At 27.8% G+C, this 21,839-nt stretch overlaps 1 protein-coding gene across 2 annotated transcripts in view; it reads right to left on the bottom strand.

Annotated features, from left to right (window-relative positions):
• Positions 1 to 4,806: 4,806 nt before the first annotated feature.
• Positions 4,807 to 21,839, bottom strand: part of LOC107455416 (collagen alpha-1(II) chain) — a 68,959-nt gene continuing 51,926 nt past the window's right edge. For both annotated transcript variants that reach the window (XM_043042178.2, XM_071187992.1), the window contains 13 exons: positions 21,361 to 21,414; positions 21,173 to 21,280; positions 17,647 to 17,754; positions 16,749 to 16,856; positions 15,134 to 15,241; positions 13,144 to 13,359; positions 12,950 to 13,003; positions 10,116 to 10,331; positions 9,111 to 9,303; positions 8,931 to 9,034; positions 7,193 to 7,264; positions 6,829 to 7,050; positions 4,807 to 5,258 (listed from right to left, as the gene is read on the bottom strand). In XM_043042178.2, the coding sequence (XP_042898112.1) occupies positions 5,112 to 5,258; positions 6,829 to 7,050; positions 7,193 to 7,264; positions 8,931 to 9,034; positions 9,111 to 9,303; positions 10,116 to 10,331; positions 12,950 to 13,003; positions 13,144 to 13,359; positions 15,134 to 15,241; positions 16,749 to 16,856; positions 17,647 to 17,754; positions 21,173 to 21,280; positions 21,361 to 21,414 (1,710 nt within the window). In that variant the 3' untranslated portion in view covers positions 4,807 to 5,111. The remainder of the gene's footprint in view (positions 5,259 to 6,828; positions 7,051 to 7,192; positions 7,265 to 8,930; positions 9,035 to 9,110; positions 9,304 to 10,115; positions 10,332 to 12,949; positions 13,004 to 13,143; positions 13,360 to 15,133; positions 15,242 to 16,748; positions 16,857 to 17,646; positions 17,755 to 21,172; positions 21,281 to 21,360; positions 21,415 to 21,839) is intronic.

Below are 21,839 nucleotides of genomic sequence, written 5' to 3' on the forward strand. Positions count from 1 at the left end.
TTTGTGCTTTGTGTCCTTTAAAAAGAAGGGTTAATTTTTTTTCAAATAAGAAAAAAAGTTTTAGCGCAAGTGTTTAATTATTAGAATTTCTTTTGTTCAAAAATTTTTTAAGCTAAAGTGGTAGGTAACTGAAAGAAATATCTCTTTGGTATGAACAAATGCACTCAACCACTTTTTTTCATACAGTTGTTCTTCATATATACTTTATTTTATAACCGGAGTTAAATAAGCTACCCGATTTGAATTTACGACTATCAATGTTTAACTCCGTAGTCTTGTCATTTTGAACCCAACCCAGAAGACAAGGTAGTTCCTAGATCAAGCATTGGGACGAACTAACTTTCGCGGAGGATTTTTGATGGAACCAACCCACATTTGCGTTAAATGGAAAGAAGAACCACGAAAGCCTCCCACGGTTAGTCTGAGGGCAAGGGGGTTCAAGCCCATGATTCCTCTACCTCTGAAGATATTTTACGTCAGCACTGTGATCAGTGAGAGGCAGAAGCAGAATTCGTATCAACAAGACACCGCCGGGATTCGAATCTGGTTCGTCTTCACGCTCTATCTCCTTAACCACTGCAACTCTATTCTCCACATATTTATATTTATAACCGACTTTGAACAGCCGACCTGATTTTGAATTTACCTAATTATTTTGAACTCAGCGTAGAAGACAAGAGAACTTCTGGATCAAATATTGGAAGAAATGTATCCTCCTGGAGGACTTTTAGATGAAACTAACCCGAATTTGTGTTATACGGAGAGGAATAACAACAAAAACCTCCAATGATAAGCCTGACGGCAAAAGGACTGTAACCAATGATTCGTCTACAAAAGATAATATTTTATGTCAACATTTCGCTCAGTGCAAGCAGGGTGCGGAATTCGTATTGACCTGCCATCTCTGGGATTCGAACCCGGATCAACTCAGTGTGAGACGAGAGCTCTATCCCCTGAGCCCCCATGGCCCTTCCATATATATAGACCACTTTTGGCGGCAGGGCATTAATGGGTTGAAAAATTATTTCTAAAGTGATAACATTATATAGAACATTAAATACCTTTGACATTGAGTCTCAGGAGGTGAAAGTTTAGGAATAAAGTTATGTTTTATATATTTGACTTATTGCGTAGTTACACAACTAATAATTCAAATTTTTTCATATCTCAATACAATACAATATTTCAATTATTATGATCATAATGTACAGTGCGCAAAATAAAAGACGGACCACTCTTAATAACTTTTGATCTAATGGTCAGATCTTTACGTTTTAGTTAGTACTCAATCATAATGGTTTGAGGGGGTGACCTCAAATATGCTAATTTCGTAGCGCAGACGATCTTTTAAGTTACGAAATCAGAGACAAAAACGTACTTTCTCTAAATAAACATGCCCTTTTTTCGATGGATCCGGATTTCTGAACCCCTAAACATAGGGGGTAGACGCAATCTGAGAAGAGCGGACCCCTTACTGTTAATTTTGCGTTTTAGATGTTTCGCCATATGTCGAGAAATTCTTAAGCAAATTAAAAAATTTCTGCGCACAGTTATAAAATTCGTTTCTCCAGGAATAATTCTATACAAAATACAACTTTCAGCATATATTTATAATTTTTTTTTGTTGTTTTGTTTAATAATATGCGAAAAAAATTTGAATCATAAGGTATAAAATTTTTCACATCATTTTAAATAATGTAATTTTAAATGGTGAAATGCAAAATATGAGAGAAATCGATCGAATTTTGAAAAAGGCTGATTCGACCGATTTTGTTAAAATTTTGTATTTTATAATGTATAACTACATTCTTCAAAATTATATAAAACTTGTATACTTTAAAGTTCAAAATTTTTTCGACTATTATAAAATAAACTAATAAAAAATACTCACTAAAAGTTGTTCTTGTATGGAATAATATTTGGCTGAATGAATTTTATAATTGTATGAGAAGATTTTTTAATTAAAAAACTTTCGAGATATGGCGAAATATGCAAAAAGTGAAATTTACATTAAGAGGACAAATTTTTTTAAACTGCTTTACATAATACATAATTTAAAGCTAGCGCCTCAGGAGATTAATCTTCTTCTATATTTATAACATCTATAATACAGGTTGTCTCAAAAACATTGCAACAAATTTTTAGGGGAGGCTCGGTACATTATAACAATTGCATAGCAACTCATGACAGAAAAAGTTCCGAGTAGTGACAGCAAAGGTATAGGGTCTAAAGTGGCACAAGAGAGTAATTAATAGAAAAACACTTTTGAGCATCTTGAGAGCAGACAGCGAACTAGATGAATATAGATGATGATGATAAAGGACACAAAATTGGTGTTGAAAAGCATGAACATTTATTAATACCTCTTAACACTCCATATATTTTTCTTACGTTGTTTTCAAATTTTGATGCTTCACCCTAAGCCTGCTCAAGTCTCTGCACACTACTTCATAACATAACTAGGAGAAGTTAAGACTTGAAGAATTAAGTGAGTGCAGGAATCTCTAGGTAAAATAATGAAGAGGACCACATTGAGGTGAACAGCAACATTTACGGTTATGCTTTTCAATTCTCAATCCTTACAGATCTGCCAACAACTACACTTTTTGTAAAACACTAGATAGAGTAGTGACAATTAATCAAAAGACTATCAAGACTATGAATATAAAATATCAAAAGACAAAGGGGAAAAATATTTTTAGTAGTATTGATACATAGCTTCAAAAATAAGCATAATATAAATTATTGTGCTTTACATTTCCAATGATAACTTACATTGGATATCTGACTATAAGGGTTTGGACACGGTGCAAAGGTAAAATTTTACATATTCAAATTGAGTTTTTCTCATAATACCTATGATATAATTAATTTATATTTTTTAACTGGAAGGCCTTGATAGTTTTTTTAAGAAACAAATCATTGAAAGTAAAATAAATAAAGGCAGGGAACCCAAATGTCACACTTACCGGAAAATGACACATACACGTTTTTCCCCCAATTCTATTGATACTGATATTTTTTATTATTACTTTTATTCAAAGCCGTCAATTTTCTATTCTTCTTGTAAAAATTTCTTTTATTGTACCAAAGTTAATGTTTTTATGTATGTCCTACTGTATTATAAATTTATCTTTTAGTTTTTTTCCACACCACTTCATTCAAATGATTAAAAAATCATATGAAAAGCCTCTTCTTTCAGTTATCTCATAATTAAGTATTTCAATTGGTAGCAAAATTTCCAAAAGGTTTATTTTTAATTATCTACCACTCTATAAAATTTTTTTTGCATAAGGTTTAGCAGTTGGCAGCGCTATATATAAATTTTTTTTATTCTTAGAATTTTTAGTATTTTTTATCTGATATGAATTTAAAATAGTGAATTACATTATATTTGACAGTTATGCAACATATTTAACGAACTTGAATCATTAAAAAATGTTTTGCTAATAGTTAACTTCTTTTAAGGACTTTTAACATACTAAAGCTCGTGAGTCTGATCCATCTGTCATGCCAGCATGAGCAAAATATTAAATAAATATTTTTTAAAAAAATACATATTTATGAGCTATTAAATTTATATATTTCTAGCATATTAATATTTTGAAAAATATTTTTAGTATAATTTAAATTCTACAATCAAAAATTTTTTTAAAAACTAAAGAAATTCCATGAAAAAATAAGATTGAAGCTTAATCCTTTTGAATATGGTGTGTAGCATGCAAAAGCCTGTTATTCTAGCCTACTTGCACTAGTTAAAATTATCGACACAAAGTTTTAAGAGCCGGAAAAAATTTAAATATATTTTTAAATATAAGCATCCTTTTTTAAAAAATTGGCATGAAAAAAAGCATTGTCCTTCTACAGCTATCAGCAAATACTTCTGTAGCAATCAATTGATAACGCAGTTTTACATTCTAAATAAAATTTTCTATGCAAAGTTAGTTCGGCAATTTATAAAAACTTAATTAAAAAAAAAAGCTGCTAGCTGATTGAATGTAGGGTTTAATGGTACAAAAACCAAATAAGGACATGCTGCGCCAAACAGTACAGTATAACAGTTTAAAGGCGCAGCATAGCTGCAATTTTACTTCATGCTGCTTTAGAATAAACCATTTTTACAACTCTTTCACTTATTTCAAGATTTTGATTTGTTCCCTTTATTTGCTGAAAAAAAATTCCCAAAATATTTTTATATTTCTTTAAAACTACAGTGGCATAAAAACTAAGATATTTTATACTTAATTTTTGCTTTTTTTGTTGCAGTAAAAATTGGCTTATCAAAATATTTATTAACAAATCAATACATGGAGTAAAAATATCATGCAATAGTATTCATTTGCATAACTCTTAAAGGGTGAAAATTGTATTTGGTGGAAAATGCACTCTACTTTGTACAAATTCTGCAAAACTCAGAATTATTAATTCAACAAGGAATTAACTTTACAAAAACTTTCCATTCAGTTAAATATCTATAATTAAAAATGACTTAATCCACTTTAAGAGAAATACGTATAATGTTTTCTCTTGTCTTAAGCCTTTATTTTAATCTCTTTATGTAATGCATATAAAGGGCAATTTAGTTCTTCATGAATATGATATATTTACCAATGCCTTCATGTAGTGTGCTTGTTTCTCTAATAAAACTTACGAAAATAAATAAAGCTAATATCAAAACTTATTATCTCAACTCAATGATTTCATTTAATTAAACTAATATATTACTTTTCAATTATATTACAAATTTTTACAAATGAGTTGTAAGTAAATAAAATAAGAATTAAATGTAAAAGAATGACAACCACATAAAAAGGAAAACTTTTAATAAACCAGAAATATCTCTAAAAACAAAATGGCAGTGAAACATTATTTTGTAAAATTCAAAAATATAAACTTTTACAAAGACGTTTTTATAATGGGCTGTTAAGTTAATGAATGATGTAAAATACAACAGTGATTAGTAAGTCTGCAGAATGTAAATAACAAGTTTTGTTATGTTTCATCAAAACACATGTCGCTTATCATAGTTCATGTAAAATGCAGCAGCTGAAAATCTTTTTCTTTTATCACATTTTAAATATTCCAAAATGCTAAACCAAAACTTTTATAAATTAAACAAAACAGGCTTGACCAATTGTAATGCCAAATTCTTGATTTTTTAAGCCTACATCTCTAGGTGCTATGTCAACAATTGGCAGTCTTTGAGGTTTATCCGTTGAATATGTTAGAGTTGTATAGGACCATTCATTACCACGTATCTAGAATAAAGAACCATATTATTAATAAAATGTATACAAATGTATGATAGTCAATAATTTTTAATTCTATTCATTCTTATACATCAATTACATTCTGATACATCAATAATTTTTAATTTAGTACTTATTTGCCTTTAATAGGAATATTTCTTTTTAAAACTCAACTTATCTTTTAAGTGTTGTTCTAAATATGTAGAAGTATACATTTTGAGCAATAAAATAATCAAAATTAGAAGAAAATTTAAAAATTAAAGATGAGTGAGATTATGGAAAAAATAATAATATAAGTGAAAAAATTTGTATTACACATATAACAATACTATCGAAGCTTAACTATGTTAATGTAATGAAGTAGGATATGAAGATGGGAAGAAAATTAAAGTTTATCATCTAGCTAACTTCGCTAATTTATAATGTTATTTTTTCAACTAATGCTTCCAGTATGTCAATGCTCTCAGGTGAATCTGATATAGAAAATAAGAAGGTACTTCATTAAATCCACATCATTATATAAGGTTAGGTTATTGAATAATGGGACAGTAATTAAAAAGAACTAACAAATTTTAAAGTTGTCTATTATGTACCATTTCCTACTCCTTCTGAATCTTCTATTGCCAAAAACAAATGCATGGAGTATTATAAGTTATACTTTTCTGTTTAAGAGCTTTCAATCAGAAAGTTCTGTTAAATGGTATCAGAAGGATTTGGTATTCTTTTTAACTCAGACTTAATTTGCATAATACAGAAAAATCAGGTGAAACACAGTCAAGTGAATATGGCAAATAATCCAACAAGATTATGTTTTGTTGAACCAAGAAACATGTTTTATGATCAACAAAATTTTTTGATAGTCAAATCGTTGCTTAGAAGGATCCATGAAATTCGCTTATAAAGATTCTAATTCTATGATTACTTTATTTGGATTCCATTTTCTAAGCTTGTTATTGAATATTATAGTTTTCATGTAATGAATAGTTTGTTTTAATTCTATAAATCTCTCATGCTTCCCTATTATTAACCATTCAATTGAATGAGAAGATTCCTTACTAATTCTATTAACCATCTAACCAATATTTCTATTAATTCTTTATCACCATTAGATTAACTATTCAAGGTTTTATTTAATTGTTTTGATGAAACACTTCTAATCTATTTGCAGAAATAAAAATTTTATTTAATGGCTGGCATAAATCTGATATTCTCATGTATGTCAGTTTACATTTGCAGTTTATGTTTAATTTCATAACCTTGAAATTCTGCACCCAACCCAAAAGACAAGAGAAATACTGAATCTAGCATTGATACAAATTTCTTTCGTAAGTTAAACTAATCAGCATCTGAACTATAAGGAAAAGAAAAAGCACAGAAATCTCCCCTAGTATACAAATTGATCAGAATTCTAGTTAAAGTTAATAATTAAGTCATAAAAGATAAATAAGTTGATTATGACAGAGTAACTAAGCATGCTTCATATCAGGTGAACATTGCTGCTGAACTATTCATCTCAAAGATTTGAAATGAAAAATGAATATTTATGAAAAAAAAAAAGAAAAAATATTCATTTAATTACCTGGCATCCATCAAATAAAGCATTGTAGACAAATCTTGGATTCCCATCTGCAGTAAGTTCTACATCATTGTAGGCCATCAGCTTCACAGCTCTTTTTAGGAATTTTTGTTTAGCATCATAATAGGCAATTGAGTTTCGGCAATGATAGGTAACATTTTGTGATGCACTTTCACTCAGAAGTTGAAGGAATGTTAATTGTGCATGATCAATTTTATAATGAAACTAGAAGAAATGAAAAAAATAATTAGTTGAAATATAGCCTGAAGCTGAAAAAATTATTACAGTAACATCATCGATATTTCTATTTAAAATAATTGAAATTGAAACTAAATAAATTGAAATGGGAAACTGATGCAAAACTTACCAGAGAACCTGATTCCATTTCACTAAACCAAGTTTTCTGCCCTCGACCTTTAATATGCACACCTTTCGGAATCTGTAACATTTATAGTGTTGTATATTATGTAATAACAACTTTATGAAAAAAATGCTTAATAACTTGCATTCATAAAATATAACTGTACTAAAGAAAAAGGGAGAATTATTTTAAGAAAGTAAAGAAATTACTTTAAATGCAACCAAGAGGTCAATCATTTTATTTGAATAATTTATTCCTTTTAGCTGTTTTTTTGAATTAAATAATCATATTCAGCAAAAGAAATGCATAAATGAAAATAAAATATTAATTTTACATTAAAATATTAAAGTAAAAATTATTTGAAAAGTGTTTGTTTCAGTAAACTTCTCTTTTAAATAGTTCCAATACTGTTTGATGACAACAACTGTATTGACTTTATAATTTACTGAATAAATTATTTCAAAACTTGGATAATTTTATAATTAAATAAAGAATAATAATAGAATGAACAAAAAAAAACTTATTTTGGGAGTAATAATTAATAGAGAAACTAGGATGAAACAAATGCAATTATTTACCTAAAGAACATGCAGTATTAATGCAGTTAATTTTTCAAATTTTATATAATAGCTATTATCATTAAGAAGAAACAGTTCTCTTCAATATCCATAAGTCCACACTTTTTCAGATAATTTTAAATGGTTAATAACATCAAATATCTTTAACTCATCCCTAACAATTTCCATTATAAAAAATTGACAAATTTAAATATTTAAATAGAGAGCAATTATGGTATTTGCAGGCAAACTTTTTGAACTGTCATTCAATTTTTTTCCAGGCTCTAGTTCTAGAAAATTGGACAGAAAAGGGTAAATTAAATATAAAATAATATACATTTTTAAATAGTGCAAAACAAACAAAAATGAAAATATTTTTGTTATTTTCCTAAGTTAATTTAACTCATAAACTTTTAGCTGCCTTCAATTTCAATAGCAGAGGAGTTTTTAAATTTACCATTATTTTTTCAATTTTACCATTATCAACCAGTAACCCTTAAATCAGTGCCTTCCTTGGCAGCAACAAGATTGTCTTGTATGAACTTCATCACAACATGCCATTCAACCTTTTTATTTCACTGATCAACAGGTGTATCTTAAAATATTCACTTTTAAAATACAGTAAGAATGTGAACGTTAATGTTTGTGAAAGTAAGCATTGAAAATTAATGAAGCTCAATGGTGATGGTGTTTCTTAGAGTAAACTTACATTTGCTCAAAGCACTTAGTGGTTAGTTTGAATTTGTGTAGCTCTTATTTGAGTCAGAGTGATTTAAATTCTGTTCTCGGTACTACTTCCATTTTTTAAGAACAGCACGTATATAATTAATAGTATGTCCTTAAATTGAAACAATTGAATTTTGCGAACTCTACTAGCATTATTAATGAAAACAAAAAGAATTTGGATCAAAAATCCGAAAATTTCGATTTTTAAATCTTTTTTTAAAAGTCTGCAGTATTAGTAGAAAAGATGCTCTGAACATACAAAGATTAGGAATATTAGAACAACTACAAACCCTGTAATATAGCAGTCATCATTTATAAGGATAAAGGTTTTCAATATTATACAATATACAATACAAAAACAAAATAAAATTGTATGAAAATCATTTTACTTCTGAAAATTTTATAAACAATTGCTCAGCAAAGAAAATGTAACTTTTATAAAGAAAATTAAGTTTACTTACTTCTTCAGGATTAGGGATTATGCATGTTTCTTTTGTATTCATGTTACAAAATACTTCAATGGAATCTTTGATAGTACCTTCATTTGGATCAATCCAATACATACCTAAAAAAAAAATATTTTGAGAAACAAAGTAAAATTACACACTACACTTTTAGATATTCCAAGATGTACATCATACCACTAGAAAGATTTGGTTGAGCCTCTGATAAATGTTTACAGGATTTAGCAGGTGAGTCTTTAGTTCCTGTTGGCTTTCTAGAATCTGCATAGTCTCTTACCAATTTTTCATAGAACTGGAATATTAAACGTTTCTTTTCTTCTGGAGCAGCCGACAGTAGGTTTGGTTCATCACCCAGTATTGGATCTGGTCCCTTAATTTATTGAATTAAAATGAATTATGAAAAATAAAAGGATACGCTGCAACAATATATAAAATATTGATGGAAGTTTTTAGAATTTAATAAAGTGGTTATTCAATACAACTAACTTAAAATTGGGTTAATTCAGAACAACAGTTTTGAACACATATTTTTTTTCTACAGATATAGTTCCGACTATGGAAAAGTTCTAGAACAGAATTTTAAAAATTGCAAGATAAAGAACATATTACGTTCATTAGTATTAGAATTCTGTTTACATAATATTTTGAACAGGTTTGTAGATAATAAAATAGTACGCAAAAAATCTAACTTACAAACCAATTTTTGCACTTTACAGGTAGATTGGGTAACAACTTATAAATTTATTTTCAGAACAAAAAGTAGTAAGTTAGAAAAAAATTCATGGTTCCTTTTTAACAACAAATTGAAGGTATTATACTATTTGCAGTGTCACTACACTACATTATTAGGAGAGCCCTAAATGGAATATAATCATAATAAAATTTTTAAAAGTTGAAATTCAATCATTAACAAAAGAAATGTAATAAGTGCTTAATTTGCAAAGAAATTTTGTAAGAAAATAATACTGATAAGCTATAAATGTTACTAATATCGGCAAGATTTAAATTCAGAATAAAAAATTGATATTAATACAGTTATTAAAGTTGCAAGTAACTATTAGGTTCTTCATATGATATAAGGCAACATAAAAATTATCAAGTAACAGGAATACTTTAAAAAAATTTTTTTAACAATGGCAAAACAAATAACACAAAAACAATAATTCTATAACTAAAACTCACCTTTACTTGTCCTTGCCCCATAAGAGCAGCTAATGCTGCCATGTCATATTGAAATCCGGAACCAGGAGGACCAGGTGGCCCTGGAGGCCCAGTTAGACCAGGAGTTCCATCTCTTCCAGATTCACCGGTAGGTCCTCTAGGTCCTGGTATTCCTAACATTCCTGGAGGTCCAGAATTTCCAGGATTACCAATGGGTCCTTTAGGACCAGGAGGACCCTAAAAGAAAAGAGAAATGCATTAACGAAATACAAATGTATAACAATCCTCTCACTAAACGTTAGTTCGACCTAATTCTGAAATTAACACTAGTAACCTTCCTGCAAGAAAAATAAGTTAGTATTCAATTTAATGAGAGAATTATTATTTAATTTAAGAACAATTTTTTACCAGAATCATAATTTTAATAGATTAGTAACAAATAAACTTCAATTTTAAAAGTATTATCAATAGACCAATTGATTGTCTTATATTTATATGTAATTACACGAATAACAATTAAAACACATTTGAGCAGCAGACAATTAAGATACCTTAAACTGAAATCAAACAGGGGAATCATTCTTGTGCAAATGCAAATGGTAGGAAACTACTTGTAAAAGGAACTTTGTTCACATGCAAATCTATGCACAAATTAGATGTGGCAAGAATGGCCCTTAATAGGGGTGCAAACAGAGTGGAAAAATGTATGCTTTTAATCATCTTTATTTAGTTTTTAAAAATAAACTAATGGTTGAAATTTAAGTGTCCTTCACATATGATCTGCTTACAGCAAGCTCTGGACATGCAAGGTAGCTATAATGTCATCTTTGATGCCAAAAGCTAGTTATGCAATAGACTACCACCAATTTTTTGGTTGGAGACTAAACTTTTCTGCCAAATGCAAGAGTGGGACCAATAAAAGTTTGCCTTTTAAGCAGATACAATCATAGCTTATGTGTTTTCTAATTTTTAGATTTACTTATTTGCTATTACTTGGTGTTACAATGTATTGTCAAATTTTCCTTCCTTGTTAAAGGAGTACTCTCTAGAAAAATTTGATAATTTTTATAATTCATTACTTATACGTATATACAAGTTAATGTCATTATTTATTTTATTTTCTAAAACTTTTCTATTTGGAAAAGTGTTAAAAGAATACTATGTACAGTTCAAATTTAAGGGCAAATTTAACATAAAAAAATTAAAATGTAACAGATTTGAAATGTTCTAATATCCTCACACTGTTACATTTATTTGTCACATGTTCTAGCATTTATGTACATTTGTTGCATTATTGCAAATACAAAAACCTTTTTTTATCATATCACCTTTTTCCACTCAATGTTCCTATTAATTTGATGATTTCAAAAGATGCATTGTTAAAAACACACACACATAACATTGACATATTTCTCGTGCTACGGTGGCTGATAATTGAAATTGAAAATTTTATCACCTCTTATATAAAAACAATCTTCTACCATACTTATGATTCTTTTATTTGGTTGGAAGCCTACTGTTTTATTTGATTGGAAGCCTACTGTCTAAGATAAATTCAATTGAAGATACACTTGCTTTTAAGTTACACTTATTTAAAATAAAATTACAAACCTGAAATTCTCATGCATGAGACAGCATTAATTTGATATACAAATGAATTTATAATTTTTTTTCAAAGCTTTATTGCAGTTTTTTATTGGAAGTAATTATAATTTTGAATTAAATAGTTTGCAACATTAAGTGGCTAAACTTACTGGTATTCTGCCATTATGAACTCTAGACAATTAGTTTTTTATTAAAAATTGTGATCCAGCATTAAGTTGGAGAAAATAAAATAATATGGAAGGAAATTAAATATTCAAATTTTGACAGCAATTAAGAAAAAATGTTACAGAGTTCTTTAAGTTATGAATGTAATCACTTATCTTTTTGCCTAGAGAAGGACATAAAGTTACAGTTTTAAAAGTATTTGCGTAACTAATTGCTCACTACTATTTTCACAAAATATAAGCACAATTTTTAAAATGTCAACAGAGTAAGTGTAAAAGCATTTTGGTGAACAAAATTATACAAAAATGCGCGAACTGAAACACTGAAGCATATTTATTATAAACAAATAACGATATAAACTTAAAATAAGGTTGTCATAAGTTCACCCTCTAACAACAATGGATTTTCTGTAGTTCCAAAAATGCTTTTCATAATGGTAGCTAAGGTTATATATTACTGTCTTAATAAATTAGCATTATAAGTATTTTTATCAGCAACAATATTAAATATTTAAACATGTATAAAGAGGTCAGATAGAGACCAAAATTTGGTTAAAAGTATTGCAAAAATTATATCTGGGTTAAAAATTTCTGTTTTACTTCACTTCCACTAGAAAAAAATTTCATATAAGCCTCAAATGTTGGAGAACATGCATAAGGTTTTAATGGTTCTAATATCATCAAATTAAAATTCAAAAAAATAAGAAATTGATCCAAAAATCATTACATCAGAAATGCTCTCCTTCTTTTAAATATTCATTTTTGCCCAATGGCTGCTTTTTGGAACTAAAATACCATTTGTCAATTGCAGTACTAGTTACAGACTCGGTTTCCCTTCAATCAACATCTGTTACTCTAGAGTCAAACTTTGTTACTTATTATCGAAAAATATTCAGTTGCTAATGGCATGCTAGCAAATAAAGGTTTAGTGCCAGGTTTAAAGCATAGAGAATTTCTTTGTTTTTAATACTAATGACGTTTGATCATTTTACTGTTGTTTTAAAGCTTCATTTTTGTTTGAAGAATGTGATATTCTATGAAAATAAACTACATTTAAATAAAAGTTGAAAATGATAAATTTTTTACCTTCATTCCAGGTGGTCCAGGATCACCAGTCATACCTTTGTCACCAGGTGGGCCCTATTAAAGATATATACTGGCATTTTAAAGAAAGAAATAGAAAAAAAAATTAAGTGGACATCATACATTTTAGAAAACATACATAAAGGTTTATTATCAAAGAAATTTAATAGTTTAGTATGGAGGAAAAATTAACATACTACAGGTCCAGGAAGCCCCTGTAATCCAAGAATTCCTCTGTGTCCTTTCTCTCCAGTATGTCCAATATCACCTTTGGGACCTTTTGGCCCAGATTCTCCCATAGGACCAGGTAACCCTCGAGGACCTTGTTGTCCCATAGGGCCCTGTATACCTCTCTCTCCACGTTCCCCACGATCTCCAGGAGATCCAGATGGCCCGGAAGAACCAGGCATACCCTAAAAAAAGACGAAATTAAGAAAAATTACTATGACTGTGTTAGGAACAGTTAATAAATGCAGGTCATTAAAACATAATTAAGGTAATAAAAAAATAGAATTGGGTGTGGTATGTAGTTGTTTGTGTTACAAAAAGGATTTGCTCGTTTTTCACTAGTTAGGAGGCTAAAATTGTCCAATAAAAGATAATAAACAGATGATGACAAAATTAGCTAAAATTCATTTATTCTGTTTCTGAAAGTGGCGCATAGTTGAAAGTAATTGGAAATGCAAAAAGTCACTTTTTGGTTCGCTGGAGCTCTTTACCTAAATTTAAAGGTCAATGGCATTTGGAAACATTAACAAAGTTCAGGAAGGCAAATTGATTAAAATGTTGCAGTAAACTTTTAGTGATGTCCTTCTGTTGCACAACATGTTGGAACATACACAACCAACAGTAATGTCTGCATAAATTCAAATCGAAAGTCTTAATCACCCTTTAGTTCAAATGCGACTTCATCTTTCAAAAAAAAAAAAAAAACACTGCAAGGACATATTAAATCAGGGAGTGTTAATTCAGGTAGCTGAGGGAAAGGAGTGAAGGCACAACTGATTCAAACAGCAGCCAAAGATTCTTCAACTGAACATAGTATTGTGCAACTAGTTTCACAATGGGGCAAAAGTATAAGCAATTGTGGACAATACATTTAAATTTCATTACATAAAGTAAGCAAAATAGCCTCTGCCATAGTATTTATTAGCTGCATATAATAATCATACAACAAATACACATGTAAATCTTTGTGTAAGTAAAAGTTTCACACAGCTTTAGAGTGCATAACTTTCATGAATCATTATTGAACTAAAGAAGGCAGGATTATGGGTAAGACAAAAAATAACAAGAAATGTGAATAAGCAAAAAAAGATAAATAAGAGCAATTTTAAAGTGGTTAAAAAGCAGAATCATTACTTTTTTAATAAAATGCTTTGAGTTAACGTAACAAGTTAACACCTGTTGAAATGCCTATCAATTAATTTAAGATATAAACTGTCTAATAGTCAATTTTAAAAATCACGTAGAAGAAAAATGTACAAAAGTTTTAAAATGATTGCTTCCAAATATACATAAAATTTGGTGAAACTGATACTAAAATTGTAATAGTTAAAATTAAATTAATGAGTTAAAAACAAAAATTAAGGAAAAACTTTTGTCACACAGACCATTTCTATGTTTAATAATGAACATTTTGACAAAAATTCTTTTATTCAGGTAAAAATTTATTGGAATATAGAGGACTTTTAACCCTCTGAGCATGAGGCTCAGCCTTTTTGGATCAAAAAACTGGTTTTCTTTTCAAGGTAGGAGAATAGTTTGTTACAGGAAATTTCTGCACTAAAATGATATTTTCCTGAACTTTAATACATACACAATTACAGAACATAATTTTTTTTTATCATTATTTTCAAAATTGAGTTTTTAAATTAAAAAATAAAATTCCACAATGATAAAAAAGGAACATATCAATAACTTTTAAAATAATTATTGAGTTTTTATATCCTACGATGCAAGCATTTTTCAAGAAACTAATTTAATGGATGAAATCTTGGTGTCTAAATAATCTGAGCAGTTGATATCTTAAGCTATGAAAAGAAGACACAAAACGTACTTTGTGAGAATAAACATATTTTTTTTCATCGACAGCTTTGGAACAACAATTTTACACTTGCAGAGTTAATAAGTATATTTTAGAGGAAATAACATTAAACAATAAATTATATTACATCAATAACTTACTTGAAGACCTGGCAAGCCTGGAGCACCTGTTTGTCCTGGGGGACCAGAAGGCCCCTTGTCACCAGTTCTACCAGGGGCACCTGGAGGCCCGTCTTTGCCTTGAGGTCCCTAAAAATATTGTTTAAAAAATCTACAACCTTTGTAGAGAAATATTTGAAATGAAAACTTTATTATTGCAAACTTTATCTTAGCATATATATTGTCAAGTACAAGGTTTGAAAATTACAACCCTGAAATAATTATATACTACAAAAATGTTTAGAACTAAAAAAAGTTATTTTTAAGAGATAAGTTTAAAAAATGGTCATCTTCATAAAGTCAATATTGCCTTAATTGCTTTGTGCTTTATTTCTCGAATTATATCAAATATGCTAAGACTTTTAATGCTAAACATTAATATACTATTAACTTGTTAATTATTTTTAGTAAATTGCTAATTATAAAAACCATTAAGTATGAGAATTTAATAGATAAAATTTTTATTTTCTTGTAAACTAAACATTTTCTTTGGGGATTAAGTCATATATATTACAATCTAGGCTTATACTTAACTTATAAAAGAAAACTTGTGCAAAGCAACTCTGCCTGTCAATCTTAGAATGTTTTAATTTATTTCGGCTGCACTTAACAATACTATTTGCACTTAACAATACTAAGTAGGCGTTTAGTATAGTGATATCCTAACAATTCATTACAAAACCAAAAAGAAAATTGAGAATTCTAATAAAAAATTTAATTTCAAATTTAAACTAAAGTGTTTTTAAAAATTATTATGTTTTTTAAAATTAATGCTGAATTCAATGATTGCTAAAACAAATGCTGAATCCAAAGTGGAATTAAATGATTTGGCAAGTAAAGGCATTCAATTATTGATGTAATTAAGTTAAGTTTTAAACATTTTTGTTCCCAAATAGATAGATATGACTAGACATGCTCTATCTTATTAATAAGCATCAAGAAAAGTAGATAGTTATAGTAAATACAACTATTTCTTTTTTGTCAAATTATTTTTGCTCATAGGATTTAGTTTAAGTGACTTAATTACTTTTATATTGAACTTATTTCATCACATAAATTTAGGGTTTTTGAATACTCAAATTTGGATATAAGTCATAAAGTAATTACATATGAGCAAGTGTTTCTTTTTCTCAAAAAATGTCTTATAAACAACAAGCTTATTCATCAAATCAATAACTTTCTATTAAACATTAAAAATTATTAAAAATAGAGCAATTCTCAGAAATATAATAATGAATATCTGAAATACAAAGATCCTACTTGCAAAAAAATCTGGCAAGTTTGAGGAATTTTAAATGTTTTAATTGAAATTTATTTTGATAAATAGATATAAAAATGAAAACTTTAGCCTCTGTTTTTATAAACATTCAGTTTTAATGAGAAAACATACAGTATAAGGTTTAACAAAAAAAAAAAANAAAAAAAAAAAAAAAAAAAAAAAAAAAAAAAAAAAAAAAAAAAAAAGACTAGTGGAGCTAGTTATTAAAATCTAGGTAATCACCTTGGTTTTAGACAAAACTAGATATATTTTTATTGAACTATAAAAGTTGTTTAAAAAGTAACAGATTAAAATTTTGGTAAGAAAAATGTAACTTACTTCAGGACCTGTTTCACCAGTAGGACCTTGAGGTCCAGGTAATCCCATCAATCCTTGCAAGCCGGGATTTCCATCAGGACCTGGCTTGCCCTCAGGACCTCTTTCACCCTTAAATTAATAACAAAATAACAATTTTTCAGATTCCATTATTAGAAAATATAAAGCAAAATGTTAAATAAATACATTACTATGAATACTTGAAATAAATTTAGTTTTTAAACACAACTTTTGATTTTATCATTAAAAACTAGGATTTCTTTATTACTACTTGATTTTAGTAAAATCTTTAATTTTAGCATTTAAGCATTAACTATTTCATTTTATTACAGACCAGAATTTTTTATTATCAAGTACTTGTTTTTTATTTTTCACGCATTATAACTCAGGAAATATTTAAGTCTTTGTTGGATCATAGATTGCACGCTATCTCATGCATATGAATATTATGAGTTCCTTTACTTTTAGCAATATCACAAAATTCAATATAAAGATCTCTTTTTATCTATAGATGTCACCCTGAGTATATAAATATTTCTGTCGATTTCAAATCTTTTATTGATAAACTGAATTAATCTATTTTTGCATTTACTAACATTCCTGACAACAGTATTTAGAAAATCATAGACAATTTAATTCTCACAATGGATGAAAAATAAAACTAGTAGGCTCATTTAAGTAATTTGAGATATAACCGTATCATAAAGGGTTATCAAAACTAATATCTTGTTTGAAAAATGACTTGATGTTTAATTTTACTGTTATGCTACATATCTATGTAATTTACTATAATGTTTAATGTACAAAACTCTTGTTTGAAGTTATTTATGGAATGTAAAATAATTTAATTATGAAATGGAATAATCAAGCTAAAAAGTAATTTATTAAATTTATATAAAACCTGTGATCCTTTTGCTCCATGTGGACCATTTCTTCCTTGGAGACCAGGTAAACCAGGTGGACCTTTATCTCCAATTGGGCCAGGTTGTCCAATGGGACCTTGTGGCCCCTAAAAAAATATCATCAATTACATCATCAAAAATAAAACACTATGGTATTTTAGGTACATAATATTTAAGCCAATAATAATAAAATAAGCTTGCATCTAAACTTAAGATAATAAAACATTTTTGGGGTAAATAGAAACTAGGAAAGTATGCATCAATGATTTTGATTGAAGAATTGTAAATATTCACATAAATATTGTTAATTGGGATACATTATTATGATATTTGAAAACAAATTACGGAGCACAAGCATAACACTACAAAATTATAAGCCTTCTTATCCAATTTATAAATATGATTCTGATTTATAAATTTTAATCTTAATAGTTATAAAAATAATAACAGTTTAAAAATTATTTTGGAACTTCTTTACAGAAGATTATTGTATAAAATAGGCTACATTTGATACAGCAAAAAATATGCATAGGAATTAAAAGTGTTTAATGCATTTTTTAAAAATGTATATCTTTAAACCTTTGAGGCACAAGAATGTTTGGATGAAGATTTTTTTTCTATGAACTAAAATAGTAAATAGATAAAAAAAGGCTTTCTAAGTAATAAGATAAACTACAGCTTTACATTATTTTTTAAAGTGATGAAAAAATGTATTTAAGGTTAGGAATTAACAATTTTTGTATGTTCAGGTATTAACAAGAGCCAAAAAAATAAGAGCCCCCCAACTTTTTTTGTTCCTATGATCTAATTTAACTAAGATCTAATCTAAACAGCTCGAAAGTTGGCATCCAATATGCTAATTAAATAGCGCACATCATATTATGGAATCAGATACAAAAATGCACTTTCTCTAAATAAACATGATTTCTCTTCTACAGACTTAGATTTTTAATCATCAAAATATAAAGGGTAGTGGCAATCTGGAAAATATGGTTCAAATAGTACAGAAAAGAAAGTGTTTGAGAGAAAGTCACATTTTGCAAAAAAAATCATAGAATTTGTTTCTCCGAAGAAAATTCCAATTATAAAATTTGCTTCTAATAATTATTTAAAATTTTTCTTAACAATGGTCGAAAACTTTTTAATAATGTATGGTATAAAAATTATTTTAAACTGTTTCATTTCAAATAAGAAAATTTAGCACAGTAGATCAAGTTATATAATAGGTTATAAAATTTCGCATAAAATATGTTTTCAAATTTCTTTTCACGAGAACTATTCAATCAATTTTGTTTAATTTGTTCTTTTGTCATTAAAAACTACATAGTTTAGAAATGTATAACATACAATTTAAATTTTTTTACTATCAATAAGAAAAATAAATAATAATTCAAAATAATAGATAATTAAAAATTACCTTTTAAATAATTTATATGTTCAGATAAACAAATATAATATTTTAATGCGAAAGGTATTTTAATTAGTTGAAAAATTTGAGACATGTGACAAAATAAGCAAAATAGGAAATTAATAATAAAGACCCCGAATTTTGATAGCACTCTGGACTAAACTATTGGGCATATGATTTGATAGCTAAAAGTATAAATCCATCAAAAGAAAGATGTTGATTTAGAGAAAGTATGCTTTTCTTTTAGATTTCATAATGTAATTAATAGTTAGCACTAATTAATTAATGGTCAATTCTTAAACCTTTAGGTCAAATTGACTTTTTGTTTGTGAAAATCTAATCATTAGAACAAAAGCTATTCAAAGTGATATACTTTTTTGCTTATTGTAGTATTGTTAATAATAATTACTGCATTAGAAAGAAATAATGTTTGGTAATAGTTTCCTTAAAATCAAGGCAGACACATTCAGGAAAACAAAGAATATAGCCATGGAAGAAAGAATATTAAATNAAATTAAATGATCACGTTTAAAAGTAATGCACAAGAATAAATAGTAAACGTGTAAAATTGATGCAAAATTAAAAGCCCTTTGAAGAAACGCTTAAAAATAGTAACGCGTCAAGCATGCAAATGTGTACAAATTAAGTCTATGTAAAAAGTAAAACATCAGCTACTAAATATTTAAAGAATGAAATAAAAATAAAAATATGACCACCGAAGCCGACGTCTTCAGGGGGTACCGGCCTCGGTAGCCATTAAAAACAAAACCATTTCTATTTGAGGGAGAAGCAAATGCTTAAAATATCTCCCTCAGTACCCCAATGGTTTTGTATATAGGTCCAGGAAAAACAAGATACATTCAAAATAATTAACAAATTAAGAAAAGAAACTCAATCAAAATCATCAGAAAAATAAAAACTCACTAAGTCACAGGTCAAGCATCAACTTCAAAAGCAAGTAGAAGAAAAGAAAACACTAAAAACTGAAAAACCAACGCTCCCTATTATAATGCGCAGAAGAAGTTTAAAATGAAATGGAAAAGGTCAGGAGAAAGAAATACGTAGACAAATTAATAGAATGCTTAACTGTTAATAACTGCAAAAATATAAATCCATCAAAAGAAAGATGTTGATTTAGAGAAAGTATGCTTTTCTTTTAGATTTCATAATGTAATTAATAGTTAGCACTAATTAATTAATGGTCAACTCTTAAACCTTTAGGTCAAATTGACTTTTTGTTTGTGAAAATCTAATCATTAGAACAAAAGCTATTCAAAGTGATATACTTTTTTGCTTATTGTAGTATTGTTAATAATAATTACTGCATTAGAAAGAAATAATGTTTGGTAATAGTTTCCTTAAAATCAAGGCAGACACATTCAGGAAAACAAAGAATATAGCCATGGAAGAAAGAATATTAAATCAATCAGTTGATTTAGTAAGAAAACAAATTTCAGTTAATGTTTATAATATCAACTTAAATTAAAATAGCATTTACAACTCATTTTTTCTTCCGAACTAAAATAGTAAATATTATCATAACAGTAATTTTAATACAATTATACAAAAGTAACTTATATCACTTTGACAATATTTTTTTTAAATAGTTCATACTTTTTTTCCGATATAAACAAAGCTTTATATGGTTGTAACAAAGGGCTTAATTAGTTTATTAAGGGGCAAAATTAAGTTTATAGAGCTCCTACAACATCCAATAATTATTTCAATCAAACATATAATTTGTACAAGTTTATCTAATTGTGTGATTTTCCTTTGGTCTGAAAACCTTTTTATTTTAAACATTTGCTTATGATGCTTAAATATATTTCTTATTTTACTTTAGATAAATTAAATATTGCACATTTTCTAGATAAAATAACCATAAATTATAATATTTTAAGACAAAAAATGTCAAACAGTAGATGAGAGATTGCAGTACGGGACTAACAAGCTTAATTCTCTTATTATTATTTTAACTAATAAAAAAATGTATTCCTTTTAAAATTGAAACAATTCAGATTTTTAGAATAACTATGTTCATATATATGTATCATGAAACCTAAACTAAAAACTATATAGCTATGTAATTAATAAAAGCTAAAAACCAAGATTCTTACAGGCCTTCCTTCAGATCCTACATCACCTTTAGCACCAGGAATACCCGGAATTCCAGGATTACCTGCAGGGCCTGGAGCACCATGCCTTCCAGAATCACCTTTGTGACCCTGAATAAGTAAGAAATTTCATTGCAGAAATTGACAAATATTCGTTACATTAAATTAATATCTAAGAAAACAATTCATACCGTCAAACCTGGGGAGCCAACAGAGCCAGAAGGTCCTGGATTGCCTTGCTTACCCTGAAAAAATAAAAAAGTCAAAACTCTTTTAAAGTGACTTTTTCACTTAAATAAAAATATTTCAATATGCACATATACTATGAATATTACAATATGCACATTAGAACACATCGATCAAATTAATTCTAAAATGTGTGCTTCTTTACCTAAAGTGCTAAAATTACTTTTAAAAGCTATAAATTTTTTAAATTCAGATTCAAAATATCTAATAAAGATACTTTTGGACTGCAGATTTGCTATTATAGATTAATTTCTATAATTTAATCAATAATAGCAAATCTGCAGTCCAAAAGTATCCTAGTAAAGAACAGAAATGCCTTATGTTTACTTTTTTAAAAGAGCAACATCTCCATAGAAAAAAATAAAAGCATATATTTGTGAAAGAGTAAGTTCAAATATCAATATATATATGCAATATATACACA

This window comes from Parasteatoda tepidariorum, chromosome X2 (assembly GCF_043381705.1).
Source record: "Parasteatoda tepidariorum isolate YZ-2023 chromosome X2, CAS_Ptep_4.0, whole genome shotgun sequence".
Lineage (NCBI taxonomy): Eukaryota > Metazoa > Arthropoda > Arachnida > Araneae > Theridiidae > Parasteatoda > Parasteatoda tepidariorum.